A 16593-nucleotide genomic window follows, 5' to 3' on the forward strand; every position below is an offset into this window, starting at 1 on the left:
TAACTGAGTACTTTTACTCAAGTACTGTACTTGTACTCTGAGTATTTCCAACTTCATACTTCACTTATGTGCAAAAATGGTACTGCATTAGATCCATCTTACAGTTTGAGTCACTGGTTGCTTCACAAATAACAACTTTACATTAACAAAAACTACATTATAAGCTTATTAAACACAATTATATGATTGTTAAAAATGAATCCACTGGTTCCCAACTATTTTGGCTTGTGACCTTTTGACTCAATGAATGTATATAGTATTCTATGTTGATAGTGTTTTTGTACTTTTTGCTGCTCTTATTTCGGTGCTCTTTACCCCTGTGTTTTGGCTGCTGTAACACACAAATTTCCCCGTGGTGGGATCAATAAAGTCCTATCTTATCTTATCTTATCTTATCTTTTCCAGAAAAAGCAGTCTCTAGTGGGGCTTCCTTGTCATGTTTCAGCTGTCTACACCCGAATCTCAATACAAATTTTAACTACATTCCCAGAAAATCATGTACCTCATGCAATTCATGAACGTTTCCATTCACTACTGTTGGGCAGATGTTAGGAGCCGGGTGCATTGGGATAAACAGTTGATGAAGTAAATTGGATTTTAAACAGATTTTCACTTTGGATTCCTGCAGTACATTTACAGTGTTGTGTTGGTATGTTTACTCAACTAAAGTACCTGAGTACTTCTTCCATTACTGCTGAGCGCAGACCTCCAGGTTAGGTGGGTGACGGAGGTGTTTGACATGGTGGGAACTGGCCTTGAGGTGTAGACTCAACACAAGTACATGCTCGCGCTCTCTCTCTCTCTCACTCTCTCTCTCTCTCTCTTGCTCGCTCGCTCACTCATTGTCCTCAGATTGACTGGCCATTCTCAGCCTGTGATGGAGATGTCCTGTGGGGGGTTGCATGGTGTGGGAAACTAGTTGATGAATGAGTGTTTGGCATGCTCACACAGATGCATAGTTTGCTCCAGTATAGTTTCTGTGTGTGTGCATGTGTATTATTGTAGTAATGGCGAATGCATGCATGTGTGTATATGAGTGTGTGTGTGTGTGTGTGTGCCTGTATGAACACAATGCCCCGCTTGTGTTGCTATAGAATAGAGTTATGGCCTTTGTCCTATGAGCATTCTTGTGTTGCTATTGGCCCTGGAGCGCATGGCAGCTCCCGCGGGCTCAGGGACAATAACTCCCCCACCCTCCCCTCCTCTCGCTGGGAGTCACAATGCCCCTCTTTGGCAGCACCCATCACCCTGAGACAGACGCCCTGAAACTGGTCTTCTATGGGTGTCACACAGCAACCGGCACCCAGAGGTCTTGGATTGGGTTCCACCAGCCATTCATAAATCCATTATTATGTTTGAAGGTAAAGTTATTAGTAACTAATGGTTGCACCATTAAAACTGAAAAAATGTTGGTACCACTTTCTGATAAGGCACTATTTATAAAGGGTCTGTAAGGGTTTGTGTGCAAAAACTTAAAATAGTACAAATATAGAAAAATCTTGATGGCGATGGCTGTTTCAATACATTTTTAAGTGAAGGCGTTTCTGTTCTGTTGTTTGAATAAAGACTCTCTAGCATCGATGCGTCCTGTTTAAATCAAATGTTTTGGTAATAACGTTGCTGTGTGTTTCTACTCTGTACTAATGCAGGTATAATGTTGGTAAACCATCGCCAAGTTCTTAGGGTTTTGCATGTTAAGTTAAGTCAGTCACCTGCAATTATAGGCTAAATGTTAATAAATTATGGGTTCTGCAACGCATCAAGTCTGCAACTGTAAATGTTAACATAGTGTTTAGAACTAGATGTCCTGCAACTCCTCCAGAAGATAAGTGGTCAAACTGTCCATTGGACTTAGTTTCCTAATGAATTAAAAAGCTAAAAAAACAAGAAAAGTGACATGATGGAGGAGGATTTTCGACAATCTGCTAACCCAAAAGTTGTTCTTACTTATGGCTTATTATTGATCTATAAAACACAAATTATGTGATTAATAACCGTTTATAAATCCTTTAAAATTGGGCTTTATCAGAAAGTGGTACAGAAATGTCTGAGCTAGTAAAGACTTTAGGAGATTGGTTGCTAGGAAACTTGTGTTAATCAATGAGTCTAATCAAGACCAATCAACGACATTAAAGAAGTCACTGTAGCATCCCACTCTAGCATATCTACCAAACGGTACAGCTTTAGAAAAATTAATCTTTTGCAAATGTATTATATTATGTAGTATTTTTCTTTATTTATGTCTGCAGACATGGAGAAATGTGTTTCAGAGATAGTAGTATTCATACCTTGTGTATAACTGGGAAATATCTCATGTCGTGGTGACCTGACATCATTTATTCAGTTATTCGTTATTGCCATTACAGTTTTTAATTTGGGGTTCGTTGTCTTACTTTTGTGCAAGGTAGCTTAAATTAAAATCTTCAGGATTCACATCATTATTATTTATCATGTTTCAGGTCAGATGTAGTTACACCTGCAGTCACTGGGTGTAAATATTTAGAAAAAAAACTAATGTCTGTTTAATTAAGTGCTGTGTAAAAGTAGTAGGAACCAGGCAAAGTCTGAATTTCTGAACAGCTGCTGCAACCGGCTCCTGAGGAGGAAGCAAATAAAGGCAGAAAATATGTAAAGAGTTGGTTTTTTTTGCCTTTGCAGCATGGTCAGAGGAAGCGTGTGCTGGATAACTGAGTCATGTGTTCAGTATTATCCCCATCAGCTGTGATTCACTTACAGAGGAAATGAGAAGATTGAGGCATAGGAAGCCAGACTGAAACTCCTTCACTGGAGTCCTTCGCCTAAAAATATCCAGCTCTGTCCTCAGAGACCATCCAGAGACCTTTGGTTTTACTTAATAGCACATGAAAACACACAGATGCATGCACACACGCATCAGGAATGTTTTTCTACCTGAGCAGCATCAGAGCAAGCCAGAACAGGGAGGGCCATGTTGACATAGCAGAGCGATTGAGACGCTACTGCTGATTATTATACAGCCATGCAAACAAGGACCTGATGTCATCGAGTCATTATGAACGAACCCACACATCAACGTGACAACAGGCCGACGGGCCGGGGAGGGAAAACAGACTCTCACGACAAGTCGGGACACCCTTTAAAAAACTGATTAAACCTCAGAAGCTGTCAGGTGGCCAACGGTAACATTCAGGCTGAAACTCTTCAGAGGAGGAATTACAGGAGACGTGTTTGTGTACAGGCTGCAAAGCATTTCCTCTGGCTTCACCAGCACCTGTGTTTTTCACCCGCCACAAAACCAACACCGTATCCAGCTGCGTTAACACCACCATGAAACCACCGGAATGGCTTCCTTTCACTGAAATTATCAGCCTCTTCTCAGTGAAAACAGGCTGCAAAGCCACATGTTTCTATATGTGTTGCTTGTGAATTTCTATCCTTATGAGGGCCAGGACAATAAGGACAAACTCCTTTAAAGGACCGGCGTGTAGGGTTTATGGGGCTCAATTAGCAGAATTGTTTTCATTAGTGTATAATCACCTGAGTTGTTTTCATCAGCTTACAATGAGCGCTACGCATCTTCGCAGGCCACTGTAGCTTCTCCTACACACTTGCAGAGGGAGGGATACTGGTATTTAGTTGGTTGCAATCTGCAACCTCACTGCTATATGCCTCCAAATCCTACACCTGGGTCCTTTAAAGCAACTCCATTTCATCGGTCCTCACTTTTGCAAGAGGATAGTATAAGTTTAGCACTTTATGGTTCGTGGTTTAGCTACAGCATGATATTTACGATTACGTGTGGAATCCTCTTTATTTTGCAGTACCGAGGTGAACACCTCCATCTTTGTAATCAGAAGCCGGTGTTGATGCATTTATGTGTCTTGTTCAGTCATGCAAAATTTATTCGAAACAAAACATTGTTGCTGCTGCTGTAAACATGACGTTCATCGACCAGTTTTTTAACTAGCAAACGTCAAAGGATCCCAGCTTTCTAAACTGGCTATTTCTACTGTTTTGTCTCCGTACAATGCGAGAGAATAACAAAAAAAAAAAAAGGTTAAAGGTGCTCTGAAGTGTTTTCTCGAAAACAAACTCCATTCATTGTTTCTATCTAAAACGTATTGTGTGTATCCTCGAGGTCTAACAAACATGTTTATCACGTTTCTTGGCGCAGCACTGCCACCAGCTGTTGATAGTGCCCGCGTCCTTGTGCGGTTGCACAATATCAACAAAACGCTGGCCCACTTGTGAAAACATTGCTCTGTAGTGCTGGTGGTGCCTTGAATTATGTGAAAATATCAGACTTCTACATTAAAGCTGCTGGTTTTGTAACTGAGGGCACCGGGTTTTATTGGCTTGTTTCCTGAAAACAAGGCTTCATGAATGACATGAGTGACATTGGACCATGCAGTAAATATGCCATGAAACCAAAACAATGAGCTAAAAGAAGCACCAAAACAAGGTCAGGCTACAAGGTTGTGATATAACTCTTTCGATAACTCACTCACACCCGAGGTCATTTGATTCAGTCCTGAAATGAAAAGCAATGAATAATGCAGCTTTAAAAGATGAAATCTAAGTGAATCATCAACATGGGGTCCTCGCAAGTGCAGTGACAGAAAAAATGTGTGTTTATGAGTGAGAGAGAGTGCAGATGAAAAGAGGATAGCGAGGGAGGGAGGGTTTGCATGTGTGGACATGAAGGCGGGAAAGGCCCGGGGACATAGAGGGAGAAAAACATTAGGGGTGATTCACAGGCATCGCATGGCACATCAACGCATACCTCCTTCTCTAAGTCACTCACAAATGGCCCTCGATCTCTCTCACACGAGCCTCTGGTCCATTGTCGCAAAACACGCTGGCATAAAAAACACACAGCTACTACCACACTCGCCCCTGTTCGGTGGGGGCTCGTACGGATCAGTTCCCCGCTGATCAGCACATGAGAGGGATTCTTCACATGCGTGTGTTGAGATGAAACGTCCACCTTCAGGCGCAGTTTCCTGAATGAAACCCTACTCCTCCCTTCATTCTCTGGTAGAGATGTTTACCTAATATGAAATTACTGTCATGTTTATATAGGAATTAATGATGTGTTATAATAACAACGCTGTATAAACACACACGCTCCTGTGTATTGACTCATTTTCTTGTGTAATTTAGTATTTAACGGTTACATTTTTATCGCTTGTAGTTGATGATGTTGAAGCTGAGATTTAAATCCACACATCAGACAGTAAAGTGTTGTTTTCTTATAAAAACACAATCTTGGAGTGATAGCATCTGCACAGTGAGTGCCACCAGCCCCCATTAACCAGCATAAAGTGCTACATTTGCATCCCACACCAGCACACAAGACTCTAAAATACCTGGTTGCTAAACATCAGGAACACAGGGCAACAAGATAATACACACACACACACACACACACTTGTGATCCATAAAAAACGGAAGAGTGGGGGCTTAAAGTTAAAGAAAAAACTGGCATAGTTGCAAGATCACATTACCGGAGAAAGGCAGCTGCAGATGTAAGAGAGATGGAGGCAGAAATCGAGGCATCTGCAATTAAAAATGTTCCAGATCTTAGTGAAAATACACACAGGGAACGAACAGTTTCAGTTCCTGCAATCACAGCACAATACTGAGGCCAAAACATGATGTCAAATATAAAAAAAGTTTAAATGTAGTTTTAAACAGTGGGCACATAGGGGTGTTACAGCAGTTAGCTGTAGCTGTGAACCTGGGGCCTTTCTGTGGAGTTTGCAGGTTCTCCCTGTGCCCAGGATGGATGGATGGACTGGTACTACAACAAACACCAGCTCCAGACTGTTGGAAATGATTCTATTGGAAAAATATCGTCAGAGTCTTCAATTACTCCTACAACTAAAAGTAGATTTCATCATCGACGCAGCTGTGATTGTGGAAAGTATCAGGACGATATACGAGTAGAGCTGAAAATACGCATTGTTCAAAACATGGCTGGTGCTAGAATTAGGTAACCTGACCTGGAGAAATATAAAACATGAATAACTGTCAGACACACACACACACACACACACACTGAGACACTGGCTGATTGTAAACCCCAAAACAAATTTGTGATTTGTAATTCTGGGACTATTTAAACAAAATTCGCTCGGCTTGAAATGAAATCATTTGACAATTCACAATGGGTTTAATCAATTAACCAAAGGTGGTGAAATACTGTACTGGGCTGGCAGTCGTTTTGTGGTAATAAAGCCCTTGGGGCAATACTTGAGTGTGAATGGTGCAACACTTCCCTCTAGTGGCATAAAACTGTGCTGCTATTATTTATTATCAGAGGAAGCAGTGATTTTGTTCAGTCTCTTTGGTTTGATGATTAATTTCATGTAAAGTGACTGTGGTGGAAAGTAACTCAGTACATTTACTCAAGTCCTGTACTTAAGTACATTTTTAGGTACTTTTCTTATCTTATTATGTTACTTTACACTATCTACACTGTGGTATTGTTATATTATATATTGTCATATTTTTCTAATTGTTTACAAATCCAAAAGCTTTTAACAGCATCTCACTTTAACAGCATAAACTTGTGGATTAATATATATTTGTCTCTACAGTATCTTAACTCAACATGAACCACAATGTGAATGGTGTGGCTCACTAATGTGTTTTTAATAGCGGGCACAGAGAAATAAAATATATCAAACTTTGGATGCACAGGAAATACTTTTTTATTGTTATTATTTATTGGATTTTTTTTTTTTTTTTTTTTTTTTTTTTAAGGATTTGTTGACACTAAGAAAAATATAGACTATAATCAACGACACTGCATATAAGATTGAGAGTACTTCCTCATTTTTAACAGAAGATAAATAAATATTTCAACAACAACAACAACAACAACAACAACAACACGTCACGTATCGAGGACGCGCTCTGGCCAACACCACGCTACAGGGACCGACAAGATGGCGATCATTTTAGAAACAGAGGAGTTACTGCCGTGAAGGAGAGGCTCGGTACGGTGTTTTCTTTCTCCCCAGTGGTTTCTCCGGCTCACATGTTACAGAAGAAATGATGGCGAGTTCGTTCTCGGTGGAACCCGACCGGCGGGACGGGTTCTTTCGCGACCAGAGCCCGGCTCCGGGAGCGACCTCCGGCTAACGCACGAAGTTGCTCGGATTATCGCTGTTAGCCTGGCTGGCTAATGCTAACTAGCATGCTAGGCTAACCGTAGCCAGGGCTCTCTGTGATAAATGCAGTAAAAACCGGTAGAGTCGGCACAAGCGGCGCTTGTTTGGGTATGTCCTGCTTGTATTTTGCGGTATATTAGACATTTATTTCATAAGGTTTTTTTTTAATACTGCGTTTTCTATTTTCTTTGTGTTTGAATTTAGTATTTTGTAATCGCAACTCCTCATAGCTGGATCAATTACACGTTAGCCGCAGCTAGCTCACCTCAGCCGTGGGAGACGGGCTCTGAAGTTGAGCCGTTTGGACGACAGTATCAGCAGCTTGTGAGGCGGCTACACCGGCTGTCGGTGTTGAAGTTGTGGGTCTGTTTGCTGGAGAGTTGCTGAGAGGCTGCGAGGTGCACAGCCGACAAGGACAAACCTGGCGAACCGCGCAAAACTTCAGTGACACTGCAAACTCTGCAGCGACTCTCCAAAGAGCTGAGGTGTTTGCTTTACGAGACGCCGCTGCTGCTACACATTACAATCAGTGATTAGAGTAATTAGTAATGTGGATAATCCTCGCAGAAGTTGCTGACCGGAGTGACAGCGGGGGATGTGTGTTTGCTGCTCATCACCGATTTTGATTCCGCATCAATTAAGGTTTTCGTGCGCCACGATTTAGCAAGAAGTGTGGTTAGTTATCAGCTCGGCGGGATCTGTCTTGGATCCTTGACAGCGCTGAGGTTTTATTTATATCACAGAGCCTGCAGACACTCACAGCAGCACAGTCTGATCAACACTTATTGAATAAACACGCCCACTCCCACAATATAACTGGTAAACAAACGCCCACTCTGACCTGAATGCTTTGAGTCATGCTTGCTTTGCTTTTTAATTTGTTTAATGAAATGAGGGGATAATACAGCTAATATAAACAGTTGCAACTGGACATTTCTGAGCTTAGAGACCTAATGTTTCCTTGCTCTCCGGTCTTTCCTGTATTCCAGTGTGTCCATCTCTTTCCTATCAGTCAATTTTCTTTCCTTGATTTCCCGTCTTTTATTACTCCATAGAAGGTAGTCCTGTACCCAGACAAAAGGCACAGCACTTTGCCAGCTCAGTCCTCCTTTTGTTGGATAATCTTACTTCTTTGACCTCAGTGGGAGAGAGAGGGGGGGGGTTTGATCGGGCTCAACCCACTCTAGGATCCCCACTTTGTCAGCTGAGGTACACCAACCCCCAGGGATGTGAAAAGAAGCCAGAAAAGATTGCGTGGAGACTTGATTGTTGGATCTTGGGTTGAGTTCAGTCGTCCTTCAACTGAAGTACAACTCTTGCGCAATTAGACGCACAAAAGACTGGGATTTCATCAAGAGGCGAATCCCGGAGCTTCTGTCAATCACATTTGTAAGCTTTTCATGAGGAAATGTGGTGATGTACCTGTAAAACCATCCTGTCACTTCACCCGCTGAGGTTTTTTTAGTGACTATTTCTGGAAGAGGTTTTTTTATTGTTGATGTTCTCACATCCAGGTTTGAGAGTGCATGTTAACTTAAACACCTTTCTGCTTTTGAGTGGAAGTGTCTGGCAACACTCAGTACAGTCATGTTTATGAGCCAGGGATTTTACCGTTGGCCTGTGTTACTGCAGGGAAATATTAATACGTGCCTGTCATCTGGCAGTTTGCCACAGTTTACTGTGGTCTCATAAAACAGAATCATTGGAGGTCAGATGTTGTGACTTTGAGTTACTGATTGTATTGTGTGGTTTGATGTTTCAAGGAAAATAACAGGATGTATTCTTTAAATCTAAAAGAGTCTTAAACTATAACACACACTGTTTTGAAAAAGATCTGTTTTTTTATTCCATCTATTCATCCTGACTAACGAAACCTGCTCTCTCTCTGTTCTAGACACCACCATGCCCTGGAAGGGTCCCATTTCTCAGCTCACCATGGTCACCATGGTGATATGAAGCCAGTGTGAAACGTTGACACGCACACACAGACTCACACACAGACTGTCAGTTATTGACTGACACAGCCAGCCAGCTCGGCAGGCAGGCGTGTGTAATGGACAGGTGTAAGCATGTGGGGCGGCTGCGGCTGGCCCCAGACCACTCCATCCTCAACCCTCAGAAGTGGCACTGCGTTGACTGCAACACCACCGAGTCCATCTGGGCCTGCCTTGGCTGTGCTCATGTGGCGTGCGGGCGCTACATCGAGGAACATGCTCTGCAACACTTCCAGCAGCAGCACCACCCGTTGGCTATGGAGGTTAATGAACTTTATGTTTTTTGTTACTTGTGTGACGACTATGTCCTGAATGATAACGCCACTGGAGACCTCAAGCTGCTTCGTAGTACGCTCAGTGCCATTCAGAGCCAACGCTATGAGGTTACCACTCGCAGTGGGCGCACCCTCCGCTCTGCTAGCGCCGCCCCTGATGCCCTCATGCCATCCGGGGCCCGCGAGCTGCAGTTGAGGGACGAGGATAGGATGTTTACTGCCCTATGGCACCGCCGTAGGGCGCTCATGGGACGTGTCTTTCGCTTCTGGTTTGGATTGACTGAATGCGGACAGAAGAGGGAGGAGGAAGAGAGGAAGAGGGAGGAGGAGGAGGAGCAGAAAAGGGAGGCAAGGGAGAGGAGGCGGGCTCTAAAGAGGCAGCTACAGGAGGAGCTGGAGAATGCTCCGCTGAGGAAGAGTCGCCGTTTACGTCGGAAGAGCCAGAGAGTTGCAGATGCGGCAGTCACAACACCATCTCGGAGAGCGCGCAACAAGTCGAAAACCCCTGTGCCCCCGACTCCCACCCGCAGACCACGGACTCAAAGTCCTGCCACTGCCACCCCCAAAAAAGCTAGACGGATGAAAAAGGTCCAACCAACTCCCAAGCCCCGGAGCCGCTCCTCTACCACTAAATCTAAGCCCAAAACACCCTCAGCGACCCCCCGTACTGCCCACACACCTTCCCGCCGCAAGCAGAGTACCAAACAGGGTGGCTCGCCCTTTAAGCGACGTCCCACAGTCACTCCTGGAGTGACAGGCCTGAGGAATTTAGGCAACACCTGTTATATGAACTCCATCCTGCAGGTGCTGAGTCACCTACACGTCTTCAGGGAGTGCTTCCTGCGCCTGGACCTGACCCAGGCACTGGAGCTACTGGCATCTGCCGTCCACGGCCAACTGGCAGGGAAGGCCTCGTCCCAGTCCCCCCTCCTGTCTCAGAGGAAGGGTCTCCAGAGCAGCTCATGCTCTGGAGCAGGGCTGAGTGGCGGGGCATCGCGGGCCCGCAGCATGGAGCTGATTCAACCCAAAGAGCCCAGCTCGAAGCACATTTCTCTTTGCCACGAGCTGCACACCTTGTTCCAGGTCATGTGGTCCGGCAAGTGGGCGCTGGTATCCCCTTTTGCCATGCTCCACTCGGTGTGGCAGCTGATCCCTGCGTTCAGGGGCTACGCTCAGCAGGATGCTCAGGAGTTTCTTTGTGAGCTGCTGGACAAGGTGCAGCACGAGCTGGAGAGCACCGGCAAGCACACGACCACCGCAGGAGTCCCTCAGACGCAGAAACGACTCATCAAGCAGGTGCTCAGTGTGGTAAACACCATCTTTCATGGCCAGCTTCTCAGCCAGGTATGACACACACACACACACACACACACACCTACCTGTAATCATCTTTACTTAACAACCACTAACTCGGCCGTTATCATAAGTCTCATCTGACTCACTCATGATGCGTGCACACATTCACCCACTCAGATCTGCCCACACACACTGGCCGCATTGATAATTCAACAGCATATCACGAGCTCGAGCTAAACTGTATCACAAAAGCTGCTTTCACACACGCACCGCCACCCTGAACTTTTCTGGACATCACCCAGTGGAGCTATACGTGTGAACTCCCATGTCTGAATCAGACATTTAACGGACTTTACCCTGACAGCTCCCTAGTGTAAAGTCTGTTTAATATTCAATTGAGCCGATGAGTGAATAGAGTAGGTAATCGTCCAGAGAGTTGACAGCGAGCGTGCGTGTTAATGACTTTCCTACTCTGCCTCTCTGCAGGTGTGAACACATGCAGCACATAACTAGACAGTCACTGATATTGTCTGCAGTTCATATGAGAAAAGGCTTAATTCTTAAATCAGATTAAATTGGTCTTGATGGATTTGTTCATTACTTTAAATCCTTAAGTGGAGCTTAAGCTTCTAACACTGACATGAATCTTATAATTTGAGTATTGAGATTTTGTACTGCTGATTACGGTTTTATTGCTTTGTAATTTTATTTTTCTATACTCAGGTCAGGCTTATATTGATTTTTATTCTCAGTATTCAAGTCCAAATAAAGTTATATAAATATTATCCTAATGTGCTCCATTAGTGGCTAATTGAGAATTTGTATCTATTTACTGTAATTGTTTGACAAACCAGTTCTCACATTTACACTAAAGCACAGTAGAATAAAGACAATTTCCCCTTTCAGTAGGAAATGTTTGTACTTTCTTCTTCTGTAATGACTCAGCTCTTGTGGGGGTTGTTTCAGAATGAAAGTGTGATAGTTCCACTGCCAGAGGTGTGATTGTGAACCTTGGTTGTGCACTCACTGACACAGGATGAACCGATTAAAATGATAACACTTGGACTCATGGACGTAAATCAGTACAATCTGAGGTTCTGCCAAGTTCAGCATCATATCAAAGAATGAATAGAGGAGGTTGTAAAGAGTGCGGCGGGTTAGCGTGGGGACAAGAGATTGGTCTCTACTTGTAGAGGCTGAGCACACACTGTGACACCTGCTCAAGCTGAACAGAGGGGCTGTGTGTCTGCAAGGGTTTTGGGGTATCTCTGCCTCCGGTAACCAGCAAATGTGTCGGTTGAAGTTTGTATTGTATACGAAAATAAAGCAAATCACCAGTTTGTATTTTACTTTTTTTGTTATAGTTTTAGACGGAATAGAGAGACAGGAAACAGCACACAGGATGGCCGGGACAGTTACAAGATAAATATTTAGACAAATGTTAGATTATTTGTACAATATACCACTATACCCGTCTCCTGCTTATCTCTTTATTTTCCTCACTCTCACTCATGCAGGTGACGTGCCTGGCGTGCGACCATCGCTCTAACACTGTGGAGCCTTTCTGGGATCTGTCTCTGGAGTTCCCCGAGCGGTATCACAGTAATAGCAGGGAGTCGGCTGCGCAGGCTTCGTGCCATTTGACGGAAATGCTGGCCAAGTTCACGGAGACTGAAGCGCTGGAGGGAAACATCTATGCCTGTGACCAGTGTAACTGTGAGTGAAATAATGTAAACATGCTCACATGATTCACACTGACACATTTATATCTGAGATTAATATGACAAGGTTTGTCTTTTCTGTTCTTTCCCTAATTAAATTTTCTACATCCTGGACATTTATTAAGCCATTTTGGAGAGGAAAATCTTTACTTTTTAATACTGGTGTGGGATTTCTGTCTAATTACAGTGTTAGAGGACTTGAGACACCAAGTGTGGAAAAAACAAAATAATTGTGGTGTAACGTCATGAAGTTAACAGCCAGCTTGTCTGGTGCTGAATTAAATTATAACTTCCCCTTTTTTGAGATTATATATTATTATTAGTCTCATAGAAAAATAGCTACTGGACCAGGCTGGAAACAGTGGTCAATGCAAATATATGTGTCTTAATCATTGGGCCGCACAGACGCCATTAAGTCCCCTGTTTTTATTTGTGCAGTTGTAATGAAAGACACAAAGCAGTAAGTCATATGTGCAGAGATAATGATGCTGTATGAAAACGCACATCGTTGTTCATTTGTGCAGAGCATGACGAATGTACAAAGACTTTTCAGTGTTGTGGAAAATGATGAGACTAAGTTATATCCAGGTATTTCATAGTATTCTGATAATTTGACTGAAAACAGTGATTAACCTGTTTAGTGGATAATCTTGTATCTTTTTTGGGATGTGATTCAAAAAATGTATTTCCTGAGCCCTGTGAAGGTGGATCAACAAAACACCCCTCACCAAGTTATACAAGTGTTAATAAAGGTATGAGGATATTACTGCAGAAGAATCCAAAATATTTACACCTTTGTCCTAAATAAGAAGTCATTATTATTATTATCTGGATAAAGGGAGGAAATAGATGTTGCGTAATGTTTTGTCTGATGTTTTTTTGGACCAGTCTTTGTTGATGTAGGCAGCTTACGTAGCCACTAGTCGCAAAAATGTAGAAAAAATGAGACAACGCAAAGCGGAGAAGTGTCTGTATCACGTGTTAACTCGCTCTTCTTGTGTGCAGCGGCTCGATGGCGGACCTCCTCCAAACCAGTCATCCTGACAGAAGCACAGAAACAGCTGATGGTCCACAAACTGCCTCAGGTCCTGCGCCTTCACCTCAAACGCTTCAGGTAAGACGACGTCAGTCTGCAGCGCGTATTCACCTGAAAACAACCTCACTTGTCCCTGCAGGGACGCAGACTGTAATGTTGAGAGGATGTTTTCTCTGTAGTAATAGTTTTGTTCCTGTGGCTCAGCTGTATTAAATATGTTCAGTGTGTCACAGTCTCTGTCCTGTGATGGGTCCTCAGGTGGTCTGGGCGGAACCACCGGGAGAAGATCGGCGTCCACGTCACCTTCGACCAGCTTCTCAACATGGAGCCCTACTGCTGCCGGGAGCCCTCGCCCAAAGGAGTGCCCTGCTCCAGTCCCAGCAGCCCCAGCTCTGCAGGCTCGCCGCGCCCCAAGCACTTCCTCTACGAACTCTCCGCTGTGGTGATGCATCATGGGAAGGGCTTTGGCTCCGGCCACTACACTGCCTACTGCTACAACACAGAAGGAGGTGAGTAGAGAGCGCCGTGGGGTTTTTAATGGCGGAGAATTCACGTCAGGTGAGAGACGTCGGCTGTGATTTCGTTTTGTGTTGATTGATCCATTTAGTTTATGTCTCGCCAACCAGAGCTCTGTACGCTCAGGGTGAAATCAGAAAGCTAATTGTGCAACCTGGTGTTTTGATTGATCATTCTAGCCTACTTTTCTCATAATTCAGAGCCACAGGAGATAAACTTTTAGTCTGCTCCCGTTAGGGGGTCACCACAGCTGATCACCATTTGCATATAAGGATATTTATCCAACCACTGATTGATCGTTTTTCCTCGTCTCCTCCTGCAGGCTTCTGGGTTCACTGTAATGACTCTAAGCTGAATGTGTGTTCAGTGGAGGAGGTCTGCCGAGCTCAGGCCTACATCCTCTTCTACACACAGCGAGTTACTCAGGACAAAGACCGGCCGCTATAGGACCACAATCCCCTCCTCCTCCTCCTCCTCCTCCTCCTCCGCTGCAGCCTGATCACTCAGTGAGATGAAATCAGCACAGCCCCACCCATCGCTCTTTCTCTCTTTCCTCTCTGTCTTTGGGCATTTTATATCCTGGGAGGATGGGGTCTTTTTAGTCTATTTTTCTAAATAAGGAAAAAAAAAAGAGGGAGGACTCCTTTTTAAAACCTGGTTCTGCTTTGTGAACTTCTTGTATATGGTGTTTATATGTAGGTATTTTTTAAAAAGAAATGGTGATGTTTGTGTTTTTGTGTACAGTTGTATTTTTTATTATAAAGAGAGTATCAGCCAAGATGTGTCTCAGTAGCAGCCAACAGACTCCGGCTGGGCATGACTACATACACACAAGTGTCCTCTACAGGTCGTACAGGTGTATTCACGTGTCTGCCTACCTGCGTTGGTGGCTTGTTGATTGTAAATTCTGTTTTGTTTAAATCAACTGAAATGTTTCTCAGTCACTTTAGATAGTCAACACAGAACTGGATGTAGGGTTGTACAATGTCATTCACTTTCTAGAAATGGCCTCCCTGTGTTCTAGACAGGTTAAAGTTCAGATAGATGTCAACGACATGGCTGCATTTAACCGTATTCCTGCCAGAAATGCACTAATTACTACAGAACAGGTCATCAGTGTTGTTTTTACTCAGACTCAGTGTTGGTCCACAGTTTAAGATCTGTACGCAAAGCAGGACAGGAAGTTTATTTTTCACTCTGAAGTAATCCCGGGTCTGTCAGGAAAAGAATTGGCAGACCTCAAGCCAAAGCCTTGGGGGAATGTTTGGAAAACCTCTCTGCGTTTCCAAAACGTTTTTTTTTTTCCCTCCTTTTTATGACTGATTGAGGAAAAAGTAAAGTTTCCAAAGGGATGATTTCTTTTTGGCTAAATGCTGCCACCTCTCTGCTCCAGAATGTAATTGTTTTCAGAGTCTGAACCAACCAGACAGATACTAGTGTGCTAGAAAAGTGCCCTTTGTTGAAGAAAAAAACATATATTTTTATAGTTCATATCAATTAAGCAACGTGGAATCTGCACAGCTGCGATCCCACACGAACCAGCATTTAGATAATGAATGTATTTTTTTATATAATCCTTCTCAGAGGTTTTAGAAAAGAGGCCATTGACTGTTTTAAAAGTTTTATACAACCGCTAATCGTTCAGCACCACCAGCAGTTATGACAGATTTCACTGTTCACCAGTAATTAGGTGTGTGTACTGTATGTGTACATGACTGTTTTATTTACCAGCTGTTCAGTAAAATTTACATTTTTAACAGGATTTCTATAGCGTATACAGATTGTGATATTTATCTCCATACTGGAGAAGATCTCCACCTCAGTCATGTCCCCTCTGGATTTATCCATCAGAGGGAAACTCAAAGCACACTTCATATTGTTTTTCCTTCACTGTTAAACATTGTCAGACTTTATTTGTTGGCATTTTCTTACTACTACATGGGTGTGTGTGTGTAAATTTATGGAAGTTATACTATGCAAATTGTTACCTCAATTTTTTTCTAGAGAAAATTACCTCAATAAATGAGAATATTTTTTCATTTTTCTACAAAAGGTGCCAGTCTTTTGCTTTTTCTCACCTTGTTCTGGAAGCTGGGTCAAGTAAATTTTATTTATATAACCCAAAATAAAATTGTACTCATTGATTTTCTTATTCTGCCTACAGAAAATAAATGATCAGTTATCTTCATGGGGAAAAGCAGCTGTGAAAGAAACTCATTTTCACTTCATAGTTTAAACAGGTCAGATTTGGGCTGCCTGTAATTAATGATTATTTAAATTACAGATTAATCTTCCTCGTTTTCTCAGTCATGTAGTGTATAAATGTCAGAAAATACAAATGACAAACGTTTTCAAATTGCTTGTTTTGTTCAATGATTCAAAATCTGAAATAGTTTTCTAATATCTAATCTTTTTCCTTAAAATGAATAGTTTGGCATTATGGGAAACTCGTTAATTCACTGCTGTCCATTAAATATGAGGCTAACTAACGAAGCTAGCAGCCAGTTATCTTACATAAAGAGTAGAAACATTCTGGGGAAGCAGTTAGCTTGGCTGTGTCTAATGGTCTAGATCTCACTGATTAACATGTTATAGCTT

The 16593-nt window shown here is 43.0% G+C and overlaps 1 protein-coding gene across 1 annotated transcript; it reads left to right on the forward strand.

The window, feature by feature from the left end:
- Positions 1-6888: 6888 nt before the first annotated feature.
- On the forward strand, positions 6889-16047 carry usp44 (ubiquitin specific peptidase 44). The gene is made up of 6 exons (XM_071502459.1): positions 6889-6983; positions 9052-10770; positions 12240-12438; positions 13449-13557; positions 13738-13988; positions 14318-16047. The coding sequence occupies exons 2-6, from the start codon at positions 9211-9213 to the stop codon at positions 14440-14442; spliced, it is 2244 nt and encodes a 747-aa protein (XP_071358560.1). The 5' UTR covers positions 6889-6983; positions 9052-9210; the 3' UTR covers positions 14443-16047.
- Positions 16048-16593: the final 546 nt, after the last annotated feature.

The sequence above is a fragment of the Trachinotus anak genome, unplaced genomic scaffold, assembly GCF_046630095.1.
Source record: "Trachinotus anak isolate AG129_WGS33_773 ecotype Australia unplaced genomic scaffold, CSIRO_AGI_Tana_v1 ptg000018l, whole genome shotgun sequence".
Lineage (NCBI taxonomy): Eukaryota > Metazoa > Chordata > Actinopteri > Carangiformes > Carangidae > Trachinotus > Trachinotus anak.